At 58.5% G+C, this 18,815-nt stretch overlaps 1 protein-coding gene across 1 annotated transcript; it reads left to right on the forward strand.

Annotated features, from left to right (window-relative positions):
* The first annotated feature begins 302 nt into the window (after positions 1 to 302).
* On the forward strand, positions 303 to 18,567 carry LOC128900637 (excitatory amino acid transporter 5-like). The gene is made up of 11 exons (XM_054182016.1): positions 303 to 479; positions 2,833 to 2,912; positions 4,947 to 5,159; positions 5,952 to 5,994; positions 7,277 to 7,499; positions 11,010 to 11,109; positions 12,139 to 12,372; positions 15,112 to 15,306; positions 16,009 to 16,143; positions 18,222 to 18,321; positions 18,430 to 18,567. Exons 1-11 carry the CDS (start codon positions 303 to 305, stop codon positions 18,565 to 18,567), a joined length of 1,638 nt encoding a protein of 545 aa, XP_054037991.1.
* Positions 18,568 to 18,815: the final 248 nt, after the last annotated feature.

Genomic DNA, 18,815 nt, shown 5'->3' on the forward strand with positions numbered 1-18,815 from the left:
GAGTTCTGGGGCTGGATCCCCGCACACAGCCCTGAGCCGGGGGTGGAGGGTTAACCTGGGAGGGTTCGGCACCGGCACCGGCACCGGCAGGATGCCAAGCCCAGATTAACCAGTTGAAGACGTCACTTTCCATTACGGGAAAAGCTCCCAAGTAGCCCTGAAGCTTTTGGTCCCTGGGATTAGCTGCCAGCACACTCGCCTCCCAGCAAAGGGCAGGGATCCATCGGCGCGGTGGTGCCCGGGGCGATGAACGGGGCCGGGAGCTGCTTCGAGGGGCATCGCCTGGACGGCTGAGGGCGACCATGTGGGAGCGGGTCAGGAAAGCTCTGCTGAATTCCCTGTCCACGACTTCCCTGCACGTCTGGAAGTGGGTGCGGGCTTTCTGGTGTAAAAATGGCCTCCTGACCCTGTCGATGCTGTCGGTTGCCACCGGGTGCCTCCTGGGGTTCCTGCTGCGGGCGCTGGAGCTGACGGAGCTGGTAAGCCTGGCCGGGACTGGGACGGGAGCGAGGGGCATGGAGCGGGCCAGCCGTGGCTACCAGCCCTGGTGTTGGCAAGACATCACCGTTGAGAGCCCCAGATGGGCACAGCCCCAAAGGCAAAGGCTCCTGCCCAAGAAAAGCACCTCGCAGGGCAGGTTTCTCCCTGTGAGTTTTCTTTTTTTTTTATCTTTGACCAAAAAGCCGCCAACAAATGCCAAAGCTGCGGGACAAATCCTGCCTCCCTCCAGTGGGAGTGAGGGGCTCTGGGACGGACCCCGCGGGGCTGCAGGAGCCTCCAGGTGGGACGGGGATGCTCCAGGGGGCAATGGATGCTCGGCTGCTGGATGCTCAGGAACGGGCTCCCCCCAACACAAGCAGCAGCGCTGGGGTCTGAGGGACGAGCTCCTCCTGTTACTCCCCCGCACTGTGCAGATGCTCAACCGAAGCAGGTTTTCACTCTCTGGAGAAGAGAGTGGAAAATAAATAGGGGGTTGGTGGAGAGCCTGGGGGGCTTCCAGGGGTCACCTTCCTCTAAGAAGCCTTGGAGACAAACGCACTGGAGAAAATGCACCGCAAAGGCGCGTTTGCGCAGCGCTTTCTAGGAGCATTGTGCTGTTAAATGTCACCGCGCTGAAATACACGTGGCTTTAATGACATCGGGCATCTTGGCCGGGGCTCAGCCCTGATCTTCGGGCCGGTGGCTGAGCCTGGGAGGGGGGATGCTGCTTCGGGGAGAGCTTGGCTGGGGCCGGAGCATCCCCGTGTCACCGCGAGGATTTAGCAAAGTCTTGTCATTTCAATTATGCCCTTCAGCATCACCATCCGCAGCAGGGATGATCTTGTTACTTAATTGAAGTCGGGTGTAATCTCCCTGCGCCCCGGTGCGTGCGCCCGTAAGTGCCCGGCAGCCTCCCCCACTGGGCTTGAGGCCGGCAGAGCCTGGGGGCTCCTGCCCCTTGTCCTGCCACGCACCGAGTTCATCCATCCTCTGCCCCAGCCCCGTCCTGCCCTGGTGCCACAGCCCTGCATGTGGTCCCGGCGGCCACTTCTCCCCGTCACAGACTTCTGTCCCAGAACCCAGGCCGCGGATGAGGCGCTGGAGAAGCAGCCGGTCCCTGCTTTCCTCCCCGCCATGGGAAAGCATCACGCGGCTGAGAAACCCACTGACAAAAGAGATGCTGTTCGAATCTGTTGTTACTCCTTGCACCCGGCCCGGCTCCGCTCTACATGAGCTCCCTGGTGAAATCAGCCGAGTTTAGGCCACATGGGTGGGTTAGAGCAGGGACAGCAGGGGGGACCCTCGGCATCCTCAAACCCTGGTGGCGTTGGGTACTTTGGAGTGACCAAAAGTTCCTGACACCTCTACAGTGACACGGTGAAAGAGCCGGGGGAGAGGGAGGGAAGGTGGATGGACGGATTGATGGGGTGAGGGACGGACGGAGGCATGGAAGGAACTCAGCAGCCAGAAGGATGGAGGATGGAGAGATGGATGGAGGGATGGATGGTGGGTGGAGGGATGGATGGATGGTGGATGGTGGGATGGATGGTGGGTGGATGGATGGAGGGATGGATGGTGGGTGGAGGGATGGATGGATGGTGGATGGTGGGATGGATGGTGGGTGGATGGATGGAGGGATGGATGGTGGGTGGAGGGATGGATGGTGGATGGAGGGATGGATGGTGGATGGAGGGATGGATGGATGGTGGGTGGAGGGATGACGGCCAGGTGGCTGCTGGTCTCACAGACCCCTCACTCTTGCCTTGGTGATGGCCAAGGGATCTGGGCTTTTTGGGTCAGGCAGCCCTTCCCCATGCCCGTGTGAGGATTGTAGGGGGTGGATGGATGCTGGGGGGTGGAAACCCCCCTCGGTGCGTGGTGAGGTTGGACACCTGGGCTCTCCCTGCGCTGGGCTTTGCCACTTGCAGCTACGAGGTATTTCCACTTCTTGCTGCCAGCACCGGGCTGCCCCCAATGTCTTCGGGGCGCTTTTGCACGTGCAGTTGAGCCTCCGCTCCCCAATAACGAGTGCAACGGTGTTTGGAAGAAACGAGCAGTGGGGGCATGGGGACCATTCCCTAGAGGGCAATGGACCCAGGGATGTTTTTGGGAGGGGCCCTGCACACCCCTCGCAGGTTCACAGGTTTCCCATCCCTGACCCAGCTCCCAGTAAGGGATAACCAGAGAAACGGTGTCTCTGAGCGCCACGAGGAATGGCTGCCAGCTTGGAACCAAGCTCAGAGCTGGGTCTGGTTGGGAAAAAGGCAAATTTATCAGGTTTGAGCCATTAACCCGCGATCAGTGTCCCCTTCTGAGCTCTCACCTGACACAGAGGCTCTGCTCCATGCGCAGGAGAAGCAGTATTTTTCCTTTCCTGGAGAGCTCCTCATGAGGATGTTGAAGATGCTGATCCTGCCCTTGATCACCTCCAGGTAAGACATCATCTTCTGCTTCTAAAGGACCAACTCTCCATCACGTTGAGGAGATCGGCCCCTGATCCCCCGTTGAGGAGATCGCCCTAAAATTGCCTGGGGTGAGAATAACCCCGGCCCCAAGCAGGGAACGACCCAGCAGCATCTCCTGCCTCGGTGCCCATCAAACCCCGTGACTTCCCAGCAACGGTCTGGGACAAATCCTCACCTGGATTTGGTTGACACCCGCACCCAGGTCAGACACCTGCCCTGGCTGGGGTGTTTCCATTCCTTTTTGCGCCCAGCCAGCCGGCGATACCGGGTCCATTTCTGGCTAGTTGATGATGGGCAGCTTTTCAAACTCAACACGGATTTCCTTATTCAGAGGGTTTTGAGGAAGTTCAGGGAGCAATCATAAGCGTCTCTCAATGTTGTGTCTGTGCCTGCAAATCCTGCTTTTACCAGCCCGTCCCAGTCCGGAAAGAAGAAACAGAGCTGATAGAGTCACACTCAGGTCTAAGGAAGGTCTTGAAAAGCTTACATGGATTTACACATTTTAAACAATTGCTGGCACTTGCTCATTAGAAATACCCAGGCAATTAGCTCTTTACTCCCTTGAGGACGTGTCACTTCTCTGTGGTTTTCCAGAGTTTGCTTGCTGTCCCATTTGCCTTTGGTTTATTTTGGGGGGCAGTGTGCTCTCTACCCTGGCCACGCTTGGCCTTTTCGGTATCAGCCCTTGCAGAGCTGCTTTCTTTCCCCCTCCAGCCTTTCGCCCCCTGCCCTGATGCACTGCCCGAGTTTCTCCGTCACTCCTGGGCTGCTCTCAGCCCCCCTCGCAGCTCAGGGATGCCGGCTCATCCCAGCTGACGGCTCTCCCGCCTGCAGACGCGGGGTCTGCACAGGGCTCCCAGGATTTTTCTTGCAGGTTTATTTGAAGCAGGCTTTTTTAATTACTGGCTGATGGCGAAGCGGCATCTACCCTCTAAGCACTGTCCCCGAGGGGACCGGCTGCGCGCTGTGGGTGGATTTGTCCAGGTTGGGGCTCAGTTCTGGAGCTCCCCAACCCTCACGTTGGCAAGTGTCACCCATCTCCGCGTTGCTTTTGTGGCCTCTCTTGAGCTTCCCAGGGTCTCTCTCCCCCTGGACACGCGGCTGCTGGAGGGGATCCGTGGGCTGGCCACCACATCAACCACCCGTCCCCTGCATGTCCCCAAGCGTAGCATTCACCCCCGCAACCTCCATCTCTGTCACGTCCCACCCAGGGGTCGTCGGGCCACTGCCAAACGCCACCGAGAGCCTTGGCCGGGGCTCGCAGGGCCCGGGGAGCTGGAGCAGCGAGACCCAGCGGCCAGGAGCTCGGTGAGGGTCTGCGTGCACGCGGGGCACGCTGCAGCCCCCGAACGCTCCCCTTTGCCCCCAGTGCAGGCACCGCTGCCGGCCAGCTCTCCCTGCTGCTGCAGCCTGTAATATCCTCTCTATTTTTAGTCCAGTTTTGTATAAAAGTAGCTTACGGGCTACTTCTTAGGCAAGCTCACATGTACATGAAGTCTGACCTCCCCCCTTGGGGCAGTGGGGGCAGTGGGGTCCGTCCTCACCGGGATTTTATAAACCTCGCTAACACCTTTCTGCCCTGTTCGCAGTGACGTGCAGCAGCAGCACGGGGTGTTAGAGGGTGAAGAGAACAGTATCACAGAAAAAAAAAAGGAAGGAAGGAAGGAAGGAAGAAAGAAAGAGTAGCATTAGTTATTCACCATGAAAATACACTAAGAATTTTTACTTCTCCAGTGGAGAAAACATGGCCAGACCTTGAAAGGGGGCGCAGAGAGGTGTCTCCTGCCCTCCACAGCTCAGCCTGGGCTGCCACAAGCCCATCCTGGTTGTGAGACCCTGCGGGCACAGGCATGCAAATGCGCAAGGGCTTGGTGATGTCCTTAAGCGTTGGTTAAAAAAAAAATATCTACAGAAACTTCTCCCGCCTTGGAGGTTTTGCCCATCGGATGCATCGTGTGCAGTTCTGGGAGCAGACGCTGACCGCAATCTTTTCCGCTGCAGCCTCATGTCCGGGCTGGCCACCATGGACTCCAAGGCCTGTGGGAAGATGGGGGTGATCACCATCACCTACTATCTTTGGACAACCTTCATGGCGGTGACCATCGGGATCATCCTCGTGGTCAGCATCCACCCCGGCGCGGCTGCCCAGAAGGACAACTACTCTGTGGGGAAAGTGGTGCTCAGCTCCGCTGATGCGTTACTGGATTTAATCAGGTACGTCACAGGAGTTCAGAGGGAGCCAGGCTGCGGATGGCATTTCACAGACGGGATCTTCCCACAAGGCATTGAGTTCCCAGGAGACATTGAGAGCTCAGGGGAAACGGGAGAACTGGGAAATGGGAGAACCGGGAAATGGGAGAACCGTTGGCAACGGTGACCAGGCGCCGGTACCTCCGAGCCCAGCGACACGGGGTCCATTTCTCCCCACACACATCCCTCTGGCCACTCTGTCACCCCCCCCGTCGCTCTTCTCCCAGAGCCACCAACAAAGAGGGATGCAGCAGCAGAAAACAGATTTAAATTCCCCGCGAAGCCCAGCGGTTCTCCGTCTGCAGCCCAGCCGGGACACGCCAAGCCCTGCAGCTCCTTGGGCTTTGCAAGGTGAACGCGAGCAGGAGTTGGCCCAGGGCTGCGTTAAAGCAGTGGACGGGGGTAAACTGGGGAAGGGCTGGGGGAGAATCTCCATTCCCGGAGGCCTTTGATTGACTGGCAAAGGCTCTGAGCATCCCGCTCCAGCTTCACAGGCGGTCCTGCTCCGAGCAGGGCGCTGGGGATGGCAGACGTCCATCCCAACCTCGGGCTTTCTCCGAGTCCGGTTCACACGTGGCTCACAGTCCTGCTCGTCGTTCACCCTCCGGCCTGTCCTCACCCTCGGGCTGCACAGAGGACGCCGAGCCGGTGTTGGCTGTAACGTTGGGCCTCGAGGGGTGGCCCAGAGGTGCTTCCCAGGCTGTCCTCCGCGTTCCCACCACGCGCTTTAACCCCTGCGCCATTGCTCTCTTACAGAAACATGTTTCCTTCCAATCTCATCGAAGCTTCGTTCCAGCAGGTGAGTTCACCCGCCCCCGCGGGACAGGGCCCCGCTGCTCTCCCCGTCTTCCCCTCCCGCCGCCCGGACACCAGCCCCTTCCCTGCCCTCTGCCCCCCTCCCCACCCCGCCTGCTCTGCTCGCCCGGGGGGTACTCGTGTCCGGAGGGTGCTGGCGGGGGCACGGGGGCTCACAGGGACACCCCTGCCCTCCCCTGCCACAGCAGCGCCGCGTCCCTTCCCTCGCACCCCGCGCTGGCCCTGTGGCTTCTGAGCCCATGGGGCAGGGGCAGGCAGCAGGCAGGGGGTGGGCAGGGGGTGGGCAGGCAGCAGGCAGGGGGTGGGCAGGCAGCAGGCAGGGGATGGGCAAGGGATGGGCAGGCGGCAGGCAGGGGATGGGCAGGCAGCAGGCAGAGGGTGGGCAGGCAGCAGGCAGGGGGTGGGCAGGGGATGGGCAGGCAGCAGGCAGGGGATGGGCAGGGGATGGGCAGGCAGCAGGCAGAGGGGTGGGCAGGGGATGGGCAGACAGGAGGCAGTGGGTGGGCAGGCAGCAGGCAGGGGGTGGGCATGGGGTGGGCAGGCAGCAGGCAGGGGGTGGGCAGGGGATGGGCAGGCAGGAGGCAGAGGGTGGGCAGGCAGGAGGCAGGGGGTGGGCAGGGGGTGGGCAGGCAGCAGGCAGAGGGGTGGGCAGGCAGGAGGCAGGGGATAGGCAGGCAGCAGGCAGAGGGGTGGGCAGGGGATGGGCAGGCAGGAGGCAGTGGGTGGGCAGGCAGCAGGCAGGGGATGGGCAGGCAGGAGGCAGGGGGTGGGCAGGGGGTGGGCAGGCAGCAGGCAGAGGGGAGCAAAGCTTGAAGGAAAGGTCAGGGTGGAAGAAGGGGAGAGGCCCGAGGAGGGTCCAGGCAGGGTGGAGGGGAGAAGGGAAAACGAGCAACCTCCCGGCATTGGGAAAGCATCTGCAAAAGCCCCAGGAGGAGAGGGATGGGGGGCGAGGGGTGTCCCCGGGGGGAGCGCAGCGCTTACCCAGTGCTGCACCGGGACCTGCAGGGACCCGACTCCCAAACGCCACGGGTCTGCCCAGAGAGCGCAGCCTTGCTCGAGGCCGGCTGTGCTGAGGTCTGCGGGGAACAGCCCAGTCCCCCTTTGCCTGCTTCTTGCTTCTCTTCTTTTCACCTTTTACTGCCCGAAAAACAAACTTTGAACCTCCAGGACCACCCGGGCCAGTGGTGGCTTTGCCTCCATGTTCAGAGCAGGATGGAGCCCGTGGCCAACAGGACACTAATGTCACTGCTTTGCTTTTGTTCCAGTATCGAACTGTTCTTGTCCCGGTGGTGAAGTCTCCTGGCTTTACAAAGATCCCAGGGAAATCTCTCAGTTTTATTTACTTTGCGCCTGACGATAAAAACCCTGAAATTCATCGGCCCGTGTTCCTTGAGCTGACGCCGTCCCCTGAGATGACCTACAGGACCCTGCCTGGGACCAGCAACGAGATGAACGTCCTGGGAATCGTCATCTTCTCAGCCACGATAGGTACCTGCTCCCCAGAGGAGGGGGATCCGCGCTGCTCCCCGGCCCAGCAGCTGCAGCCCAGGGTGGCAACTGCTGTGGCCTCCGTGCTGTCAATCGAGGCAGGATGCTCAGACGAGGTTATTTTAGCTCTAACTGCTCAGGTACCTGGGGAACCAGGCACAGCACGGAGCTTGCGCCACCACCTTCATCAGCACTGTCCGTGATGGAGCTCAAAAAACGTGTTCGGTGCCAAGACGGCTGTTTTCTCCCCACATTTTCCATGTGAGCCTTCACAGCCCAAGCACGGCTCCTGAGGGATTTCAAATCGTCACGTAAGCTTTTAATGAACGCGCCGATGCGAGTTGTAACCTTTGCAGAGGTGACCTAGGACATGGCTCGTTACAAACGGTCCCAACCCCTCACGCTGGCAGTGTCCGCACTCCCCGAAAGCTGGGGCAGGCTTGGGCGCCTGTCACAAACCTATGGACGTTTGTAAGAGGACTTTCTGAAGTAGGCAAGAAAGCTCCTTGCGTTGAACAGCCTGTGATCCCGCGTGGACGAGGCACTGGGCAGCAATTCCAGGAAGGACGAAGAAGCGGAGGTTGGATGGAGAGAACGCGTGAAATGGGTAGGGAGGTTTAAAGGGGAGAAAGTCACGGGAAGGAGGAATTTGGAGCTGACTCAAAGAGTAAGACAGAAGGACACCGGGTGCAAGGCTGAGGGAGAAACGGGGGGGAGAGATGAATCAGGAGGGAAAAGAGTAGGAGGCAACGGAGGAAAGATTACATGTAGATTAAGAGGTGAGGGCAAAGAGCTCGAACTTCGTGTATAAGGAACCAAGAAGCCAATTAGAGGATTTGAGGGGTGGAGGCAGCGCAGCCAGCACAGACCTGGCACACGCCAGCCTGCCCAGAGAGCCAGGGCAGAGCAGGCGGCTCTAAAGGCTACGACACAGTCAGTGCCTGGCGGAGGTGGCCACGGTGGGGCTGGGCAGAGACGGACACGCTTCAATATCCTTACGGACAGAAGAGGTGTCTATGGCAGACTCCTGTCCGGTGACCAACACCTCCTGCAGACCACAGACGCTCTGGGAACGTGCCGAGCTCCCGCTGCCGGGACACGTGCCCTCCTCCGGCCCAGCCAAATGAGCAAGAAGCAGCTTTTCTCTTCCGAGATTACCACCCCGCCGCCCTGCCAGCGGGGGAGTGGGGATCAGCGCTGAGTTAGGACACAGCGGGAGATCACCTGGGCCAGCCCCCGCCGCCCAGCTGCGCTCCGGGTTACGCACAGGAGGGATTAGAGCTCCGCAAAGCCGCAGACCGGCAGAGCATCACCCGCACCGGGGACCGGCAGCTTGGAAAAGGGCGTTCATACATCCACGGGAAGCTTTACCTGCGAGGAGAGGTTGGATTAATGGGGTTTAGCTGGGAGAAAACAGGAGAGGGCCAGGGAAGGGCAGGCAACAGGGCTCTGTGCCGTGGGAAACGGGGATGGGCTCCTCCCTGCAGCAACGCGGGGAGCCCCGGTGGAAGCCAGCTGAGATCTCAGCAAAGGGTATTGGGGTCCAACACCAAACACCAAACAGTCTGTGGGACTGAGACCAAGGCATCCGTGCAGCGTCTGCTGGCTGCCCAGGGTGGCTCTGCCGTGGACGGTAACCCCACACAGCTACCACAGCTCCAGAGAGCTCGTCACTGACACCGAGCATCTCCAGTCATCTCTGCTGCTTTCGAAATCCAGAAAAGGGCGCAGATTTAAAGCGAGCTGTCCATTCGCTTGGGCGATCTTTTCCAAACCAGCTGTTACGGCCACCAAATACTGGCTGAATATCCACCGCGCTGAGATTTAAGTATGTCGTGCCTTGTCTTATTTCTGAATGTCCTGGCAAAGAAGACCCTGCTTCATCTCTCTTCTGTGCAAGCCAAGAGATCCAACTCCCTGCCAAAGGTCTCCAGGAGTCCTCGGCCCTGAAGACTGAAGGGGGATGAGAGGGACAAGACAAGATCCTGCCTATATTCTTCTTTTCCAAGCTAAAGCAGGCACTTGTACGGTGCTTCAGAAGTGGGAATTTTGGCTAACTGGACCACACGGAAAGCGCGCGCAACTGGGCTGGAAACTGGATGGGCTCAAAGCTTCAATTCCCTTCTGCTCAATGGGTACCTGGGAACCCTCCTCGCCGGGGAGAGCAATGGGATTTAGCACTGGCCAACGTTGTGCTGGCGGACCCAGAACACACCAGAGCCCCTCTAACCATTCACGTGGTTCTGCTCCAGAATTCCTTCAGCAGAAAATTAGACTGGAATTAGGTTAATGCCACAACCTCAAAAGAAAAACCAGAATTAAGGCAGGAGGCTTAATGCCCGTAGCTAAGCAACTCGGTCGGATCCTTCCTGACGTACCGTTGTACAGCCACAAGCGCTGCCACCGCCGTGGCACAGCCCGGGAGCCAGGGACAAAGCCCTCTGCGTGAAATAGCTGGTCAACAGCCAGCACCGCCCGTCGCAGGAGGGGACCGAGAGCTGCCACCGCCGGCGGGGACCCGGCAAATCCGAGCACTCCTGAAGTTCCTCCGAGTGGCAGACGTGGCGTGAGGCTCTTCTCACTCCAGAGCAAGGGCAGGGAGGCAACATATCAGAGAATCATAGAATCGTAGGGTTGGCAGGGACCTCTGGAGATCATCTCCTCCAACCTCCAGCCACAGCAGGGTCACCCACAGCAGGTGGCACAGGAACGCGTCCAGGCGGGGTTGGAATGTCTCCAGAGACGGAGACTCCCCCACCTCTCTGGGCAGCCTGTGCCAGGGCTCTGCCACCCTCACAGCAAAGAAGTTCCTCCTCATGTTTAGGTGGAATCCTCCTCAGGTTTAGGTGGATGTGAGGGCGATCGGGCTGCGACATCTGTCACCCTGTTGATCGCCAGGGTTGATTCAGCTGATCTGGCCGGCTGGGCGGGTGTCCCCTTCCTCCCTCACCCATCCATGTGCGTCCCTCCCGAAGCTGCGCGCTCGGTCGAAGAGGACGACCTTCCCCGAGAGAGACGTACCGTTCATCGGTCAAGGCCATACGGTAGCTGCCCTCCCCTGCTAGAACCTCCAAACAAGCTCAACGTATCGTCACATCCTCAGCTATGTATAACCCCGCCGAGCTTTGTCCTTTAAAAAAAATATCAGGTTTCGTTTCCGGAGCTACATTATTCTCGTATTACCAAATAGCAAAAGGACAGCTCACCCACCTTGAGAAGGGACTCCCAGCACTGAGCAGCAGTGAAGGGTTCAGCAGTTATCTGTGCAAGGAACAGGCCAAATCCTGGCTTTGGGTTGGGTGGGTTTGAGAAAAGGCCAGGTGCTTGTATTTGCCTGCAGCGGAGCATTACTGTGACCCGTAAGTGCATGCGGAAATCCGTATTAAGTCTGACCCGCTGTGAGTTTGCCAAGCAAAACCCATTGTGTGACCACCAGAGCCTCAAGCCACCCAGCGCGACACCGCTCCCACGGTACCACCGAGTAACAGAAACCCATGTGCTTGGTTGCAGGACTTCTCCTGGGAAAAATGGGCGAGCGAGGAACTCCGCTGGTCAACGTGTGCCAGTGTCTGAACGAAGCAGTTATGAAAATTGTCTCGATGGCAGTTTGGTAAATCTGGTTTTGATCGATTCGATTGTTTTTCTTCCCTGCTATCTAATGGTAACGCTGAGCTGCTGACACGTCTACCAGTATCTATTGTCAGCACTGGATTTATTTTCGTATGGTTGGAGAGCTGGGTGGAGAGGAACCTCATGGAGCTCAACAAGGGCAAGTGCAGGGTGTTGCACCTGGGGAGGAATAACCCCCCGCACCAGGACAGGTTGGGGGTGACCCGCTGGAGAGCAGCTCTGTGGGAAGAGACCTGAGAGTCCTGGGGGACAACAGGGTGACCATGAGCCAGCAATGGGCCCTTGTGGCCAAGAAGGCCAATGGCATCCTGGGGGGCATCAAGAAGAGTGTGGGCAGCAGGTGGAGGGAGGTCATCCTCCCCCTCTGCTCTGCCCTGGGGAGGCCGCATCTGGAGTGCTGTGTCCAGTTATGGGCTCCCCAGTTCCAGAAGGACAGGGAACTGCTGGAGAGGGGACAGCAGAGGGCTGCCAAGATGCTGAGGGCACTGGAACACCTCTCTGATGAGGAAAGGCTGAGAGATTTGTGTCTCTCCAGTCTGGAAAAAAGACGACTGAGGGGGGATCTTATCAACGCTTATAAATACTGAAAGGGTGGGTGTCAGGAGGATGGGGCCAGGCTCTTCTCAGTGGTGCCCGGGGACAGGACAAGGGGTAACGGGCACAAACCTGACCATGGGAAGTTCCATCCAAACATGAGGAGGAACTTCTTTGCTGTGAGGGTGGCAGAGCCCTGGCACAGGCTGCCCAGAGAGGTGGGGGAGTCTCCGTCTCTGGAGACATCCCAACCCCGCCTGGACGCGTTCCTGTGCCACCTGCTGTGGGTGACCCTGCTGTGGCCGGGGGTTGGAGGAGATGATCTCCAGAGGTCCCTTCCGACCCCAGCCAGTCTGGGATTCTGTGATGATCCTGTGACTGTACCACGTGGTACCAAATACTGCACTGACTCTCGCGTAGTGCTTCAATGATTACTGCAAACTCGTAAAGAACTTTTTATGCTTATTCTTTGCAGGTACTTCCCCTTTGGCATTGTATTTCTCATCGCTGGAAAGATCCTGGAGATGGAAGATCCATCAGTTACAGGACAGAAGCTGGGACTATACGTCATTACAGTGGTGTCGGGGCTGACCATCCACGGGCTCATCCTCTTACCTCTGCTTTTTGTGCTCATCACCAAGAAAAACCCCTTTGCTTTCATTCAGGGGATACTGCAAGCCTTGCTCATTGCCTTGGCTACATCTTCCAGGTACGGAAACGCGGCTGAAACGCGCCGATCCAGCTGACTGCGGATCTGGTTTGGTCGGGGGAGATGCGGCGGTGTGTACGGCCAGGCGAGCTGGGGCGGAACGGGTGTAATTCAGACAAAGAGAAACGATGCTCCAGCACTATGTGAAATGAGATCGCCTCCAGTTTTTGTAGGAAGCGGGATGTGGGGCACCAGGATGCGTAGCACTGGGGTGCAGGGCAGCGGGATGCGGGGCACTGGGATGTGGGGCACCAGGATGCATGGCGCTGGGATGGGGGCACTGGGATGCGTAGCACCGGGATGCGGGGCACTGGGATGTGGGGCACCAGGATGCATGGCACTGGGATGGGGGCACTGGGATGCGGGGCACTGGGATGCGTAGCACCAGGATGCATGGTACTGGGATGGGGGCACTGGGATGCAGGGCACTGGGATGCGTAGCACCAGGATGCGGGGCACCGGGATGCGGGGCACTGGGATGCAGGGCACTGGGATGCATCGCACTGGGATGTGTGGCACCGGGATGCGTAGCACTGGGATGCATTGCGCTGGGATGCGGGGCACTGGGAAGTGGGGCACCGGGAAGTGGGGCACCAGGATGCATGGCACTGGGATGTGGGGCACTGGGATGCATGGTACCGGGATGTGGGGCACTGGGATGCGTAGCACTGAGATGCAGGGCACCAGGATGCATGGCACTGGTATGGGGGCACTGGGAAGCGTAGCACCAGGATGCATGGCACCGGGATGCGGGGCATTGGGATGCGTAGCACCGGGATGCATTGCGCTGGGATGTGGGGCACTGGGAAGCGGGGCACCGGGATGCGTGGCACTGGCATGTGGGGCACTGGGATGTGGGGCACGGGGATGCAAGGCACCGGGATGTGGGGCACCAGGATGAGGGGCACTGGAATGCGGGCACTGGGATGCGTAGCACCGGGATGCGTGGCACTGGGATGTGTGGCACCGGGATTCATGGCACCGCGATGCGGGGCACGGCACTGGGATGCGTGGCACCGGGATGCAGGGCACCGGGATGTGTAGCAGCAGGATGCGTGGCACCGGGAAGCGTGGCACTGGGATGCATAGCACCGGGATGCATTGCGCTGGGATGCGTGGCGCTGGGATGCGTGGCACTGGGATGCGTAGCACCGGGATGCATTGCACCGGGATGCATTGCACTGGGATGCATGGCACTGGGATGCATGGCACTGGGATGCGTGGCACCGGGATGCGGGGCACAGCCTGGTCTCAGCGGGAAGCGCCTCGGTGGGTCTCCAGCCCCCGCCAGCTCGCGCTGTCCTGCTGCTCGCCCTCTCCTGGGCTTTGCCCGGAGCAAAGCAGCAACGTTCGTACGCGCGCGTGCTTCCCTTGGTTGCTGCAGTCCGTGTTCTTGACAGAATTCAAAGTAGGGCCCTTGTGGGCGCTTTATAAAACAGCGTGGGGTTACGATCCCGGGTTTTATTTGAAAACATCAAAAGCTCTTCTGACCACTTTACGGAAAAACTTAACTCCTGTGCATCCCGAGCTTCTCCAAAGAAAAGTGATGTCTACTTTGATAAGATTTTATACCTTTGCGTTATTTTTATCCATTTTATTTTCACTGGAAAACATTCTTTATAACAACGAAGAAACTTTACATTAGAAACCACCGTCCTTTCTGGAAGACACGCAAATGAAAACATTTTCTTAGGAAACACTTGAGTAAGCAAAGGGATTTTCCAGCCTCCCTAATGCTGCTTCTTCCCATAATCCCAATAAAACCATCTGGAATTGTGTCTCCTTCCCCCAGCGCCCCCCAAGGCGGGTTTCTTCTCCTGCTCTACCTGATCTTGGGGGCCGGGGTCTCCAGGCTCCCTCCCCGCAGCCCGCCCCGGCGGAGCCCGCGGGAGAGCGGTTCCAGGGAGGTGGGATCCCTCTGCTCCCCGTCCCAGCCCCACGCTCCGTGCTGGGGTCTGTCGCGCCGTGCCCTGCAGCCCACTCCTTCCAGAAGACGCCCTCCCCGCCTCCCAGAGCCTATGGCAATCCCATCCGCTTCTTTTGCGTGCTTGTTGCCTTTCTTCCGCCCGCTTTTCTTCCTCCACCTCCTCATCCCGACTCCGGCGTGACAGCTAAACAGAAACAAGAGAGAAAGGTCAGGGGGTGCCCGAGCCGAGGAGCTGCTCCTCGTGTGCGCGGCAAGAGGAACAGCGGGGTCTGGACCTGGCTGGAGCCTGGAGGAACAGCGGGGTCCGGCTGGAACCCAGAGGAACAGCAGGGTTTGGACCCAGCTGGAACCCGGAGGAACAGCGGGGTCCGGCTGGAACCCGGAGCAACAGCAGGGTTTGGACCTGGCTGGAACCTGGAGGAACAGCGGGGTCCGTCTGGACCTGGCTGGAACCCGGAGGAACAGCGGGGTTTGGACCCGGCGCAGGCAGACGCTGCCCCGTACCAAGGTCGGAGGTGGTGCAGGACTAACGTGGGGCCAGGGAGGTACAACCCAGCCGTAGGCGTCGCACAGAGCTGTTCACCGGGAGCAGTTTATCTCGCAGCGGGTGGCTAACCATCTGCTCGGCCCGTTACGCGTATTCCCCGGGGAGCGCAAGCTGAAGGAACTCTCAGTGCTGCAGCGACTTGCCTGAGCGCTGCCGCCGTCACCCTCAGGTGGGCTGGCGTTTCTGTACCGTTATATTGACTGCTCTTTATGTAAAGCTCACCGCAAACAACAGAGAGAATTACCGACCATTTCTTGTTCTACAGCTCGGCAACCCTGCCCATCACCCTGAAGTGTCTCCTGGAAAACAACGGGATAGACAGACGCGTGGCGCGCTTCGTCCTCCCCGTCGGTGCCACCATCAACATGGACGGCACGGCGCTGTACGAAGCGGTCGCTGCCATCTTTATCGCCCAGGTCAATGAATACGACTTGGATTTGGGACAAATTATAACGATCAGGTAAACGTTTCTTTGCAGCGGCTGAATTATTTCGCTCTATTACGACGACCTCCCACCCTCTTCCCGTTCGGCAGAGGCCTTGCTACTGCCGAGAGCGAGCTTTGCCGGGAAGCGGAGGAACGGGGGAAGGTGCGGGGGGTACCAGCCCCCGGGGAAGCTCGGGCTCTGCCCCCGCGGAATTTGCTGCAGAATCAGGCTCTGCCTGTAGGTAGAAGCCAGACGGGGAGCTGACGGCGCGGCTGGGACCGGCCGGCACCCGCAGCGCAGGCGAATTGTCTCAGGGTTTGTGCACGTGTAATTTACTCCCCGTCGGGAATGGAACAGCCCCGTCTGATAAGCAGGCAAACGAAGCCCCTATCTAGATAGAAATAAGTAAGGGCAGTTGCAGATATTTAGCCATTTTATGCAGGGGCGGCTACACTGGACGGCAGCGGGGAGCGGAGTGAGCACAAACCGGGAGCGCCCTCAGCCAGGACGCCCCAGGCAGGGCTTCGGGACAGAGTCAGGGAGCAGGAAGGTGGAGGAAGCCAGATCCGACCCAAGCCTTCCATACAGGAATAACTTTGCCATGCAAACGCGCTTGCTTTTCTTTTTGTAAAAAAACCCAAACCAAAACAAAAAAAATCCGAAAAAAACCACACACCCCCCCCCCCCAACCGAACAAAAGCCAAAAATTGCGCAGCCGCCGCCTTCTCTTTGCAGCATAACAGCGACAGCAGCAAGCATAGGGGCGGCCGGGATCCCCCAGTCCGGGCTGGTGACGATGGTCATCGTGCTGACTTCTGTGGGGCTGCCCACCGACGACATCACGCTCATCATCGCCGTCGACTGGGCTCTGTAAGTACCTTCCGGGCGCAAGGCGCGGGCGGGTGCCGAGGGGCAGCTCGCAGCGGTGTATCTGAACAGCCCCACGGGGGGCAACGCAGCCTGAGGAGGCACCACCGAGGCGGGCCGGGAGCCAAGCGTGAGATTCTTCATTTTCCAATGAATCCTCGTGAAACGGCCCATGGTAACTACAGGCGAGGAGTCTCCTCACGGAGCGCCTGACTCGAGGCGTTTCTGTTCCGAGGCGCCCGTCACCGTCTCGTGCCCCGTTAAGGACCGTACGTGGACAAGCGGTGATGGCACTCAGCCCCTCTCCCAGTGAGGGTCGCCAGTTTGAAACACCATCTTGTCCTCGCCTGTTCTCTAAATTCCTATCTGACTGTACAACGCACCTCCGTCGGAGGTCTCAAATAAGCAACAACATCTAACTTTCTGAAACATACATACGGTTCTACTTTTAAGAGATCAAAAGGATGCTGCTTTCCTCCGTAGCGAGGGGTAGAAAAGGAGGAAAGCGGGTGCGTCGTCTTGTCGTCACGAGGCGTCGCTGTGCGAGGCCGCTCGTTAACGCGGTCCCTAGAAATACCTCCAGTCCTTGTCTTCTCCAGGCTGTCCGCGCTGCGGACAAAGGCGGACGGGACGGACGGCACAAGAGTCAAAGCGAAGTTCAGTATTTGTTCAGTATTTCAGACGGTTCAGTATTTGTTTTGGTGGAATATTATCCCTGGGAGAGGAAGGAGGTCGGTAAGGCAGGGCGAGAGTTTTCTGGCTTCACAGAAGGAGAAATTAAAATCAGCCAGGGAGATGCCAACAACAACAACAGAGCTACAAAAGTGGTGGAAACGTGCAGTTGTTTAGGAAAAAAACACATGATCTCCAGGGGGAAAAAAACAATAATCGGAGAAATCAATAGTAAACCATAAACGGCTGGTGATCATTTATAATATGTGTTCATCCAGTTTGCTGTTTCTATTTGTGAAACACGGGCATTTTCACAATTAAAAAGGAGAAGGGAGGGAGAAATAAACGTCCCAGCAGAACAGTAACAAGGTAAAGCCAAAGTTGTTTGCACACCAAACGACAGCAGGGGACGAGACAGTCGGCTCTTGAACAGAAGGGGCAAAACCCCGCCTTGCGTCTGAGAGCGACTTCTCTCCCAAACCCGTGTGTCACCAGGACTAGAACGTCTCTGGAGTTTCCACAAGTAAGGATGACCTTTTCGAAGGATCGCATCCAACCCAGCCGACCCCAAGGAAGCCTGTCTTCCGACGAGATCATCTTCATCTTGATGGATGAAGGCCAGGTTGATCTCGAGACAAAAAAAAACGGATGCGAGGGCGTTTGTCGCACAGAAGAGCGGTCAAACATCCCGCGGTTTGTGAAATGTGCCGTCCTAAAGTACTAAGCTAAAAATGAAGCAAATTAGCTAGGAGGAAAAACGTCCAGAGTAGACACCGACTTCTACATCACTGACGCGGGGGTTTGCCGACGCGTCCTTCACAGCCACCCCGGACAGGAGGAAAGAGCCTCGAGCATCCCGGCCGCTTTTCTCTTTCTTTCACGTAAAAGGGCGTTTAACTTTTCAGGTGAAACTTGTAAAATCAGAACACGCTGTGAGTTCAGCCCTTGGGCACCGCAGGGTACCCAGCGCCGCCACCTGCCCCAGCGCCGGCTACCGGTGCCAGAGGTGCCTGGAGAAACGGGAGAGGGGCCGTGGCGGGGTAAGGAAGGTTTTCTCCCCGAGAGGCATCGCGAGGAGTTTTACGACTCGCTGAGGCAGCCCACCCCACCCCCAGCGAAAACGGTGACGATGCCTCCGTTAGGGAAGTGGCGCAGGCGGGTCTGTGGGCTAAAGAGACGCCCCAGGAGAGAAAAGAAGCCCCATCGCCTTCACGGTGCTGGGCTCAGAGACACCGCGTGTACCATTTTTCCTCTGTATTTGCCGATACTGCACTTCTCCCGACGCGCCAATAGCAAAACCGGCGGCAGCGACATTAGGGATGGAGGCTGCCGCGTTCCAAAGCCGTAAAAGACCGCGGGCGCGTCGGCTGTGGCCACCGACGGCATCCTCACGGCTCTCTCTCACCTAGGGATCGATTCCGAACTATGACCAATGTCCTGGGTGACGCTCTGGCTGCTGGCATCATAGCACACGTCTGCGAGAAAGACTTTGCCCCAAAGCCCCCCCCGGTACGTACAGCCCGTCTGGGAGCGCAGGGGGGCGCAGCAGATACAACGCGTGCGCTCCCTTAAGAAATTAAAATTGCGTTTGTTTTTTTTCTTTTTTTCTTTTCGCAGCAAGATCCAGGAACCACCGCAGACAAGTTCCCCGCTGCGGAGACCTCACATCTGCATCCCAAAGACAACGTGATTGAAATGATCGAAGAAACTTTGTTCGATCAGATGGGAGTTCATTACAACATCTGCCAGGTGTAGATCGCAGCATTCCTGCGCCCGGGAACGGGATCTTGGTGCTCAACACTGACGTTGTGAATGTCGTACGTGGATGCTCTGCGAGACGAAGGCCTTACTTGGCACAGAAAGTGGAAAAATCCTCTCTACCCTTCGAAGACGGTTCCTTCGAAGAGCCCGGCTGCGGGGGATGGGAGGCAAAGCCGGCTGCGAGCGAGCGCCCGGCCGAGCCAGTGGGGACGGAAGGCTTCGTGCCTCACGGTATTTTCAAG

The sequence above is a fragment of the Rissa tridactyla genome, chromosome 22 (assembly GCF_028500815.1).
Source record: "Rissa tridactyla isolate bRisTri1 chromosome 22, bRisTri1.patW.cur.20221130, whole genome shotgun sequence".
NCBI lineage: Eukaryota > Metazoa > Chordata > Aves > Charadriiformes > Laridae > Rissa > Rissa tridactyla.

Bases quoted from the DNA above. Each gene is read 5' to 3' on its own strand.
- LOC128900637 (XM_054182016.1), top strand. From the start codon at position 303: ATGTGGGAGCGGGTCAGGAAAGCTCTGCTGAATTCCCTGTCCACGACT. The intron at 2,913-4,946 runs GTAAGACATCAT...TTTCCGCTGCAG, and splicing joins CTGCCCTTGATCACCTCCAG to CCTCATGTCCGGGCTGGCCA. The intron at 5,995-7,276 runs GTGAGTTCACCC...CTTTTGTTCCAG, and splicing joins TCGAAGCTTCGTTCCAGCAG to TATCGAACTGTTCTTGTCCC.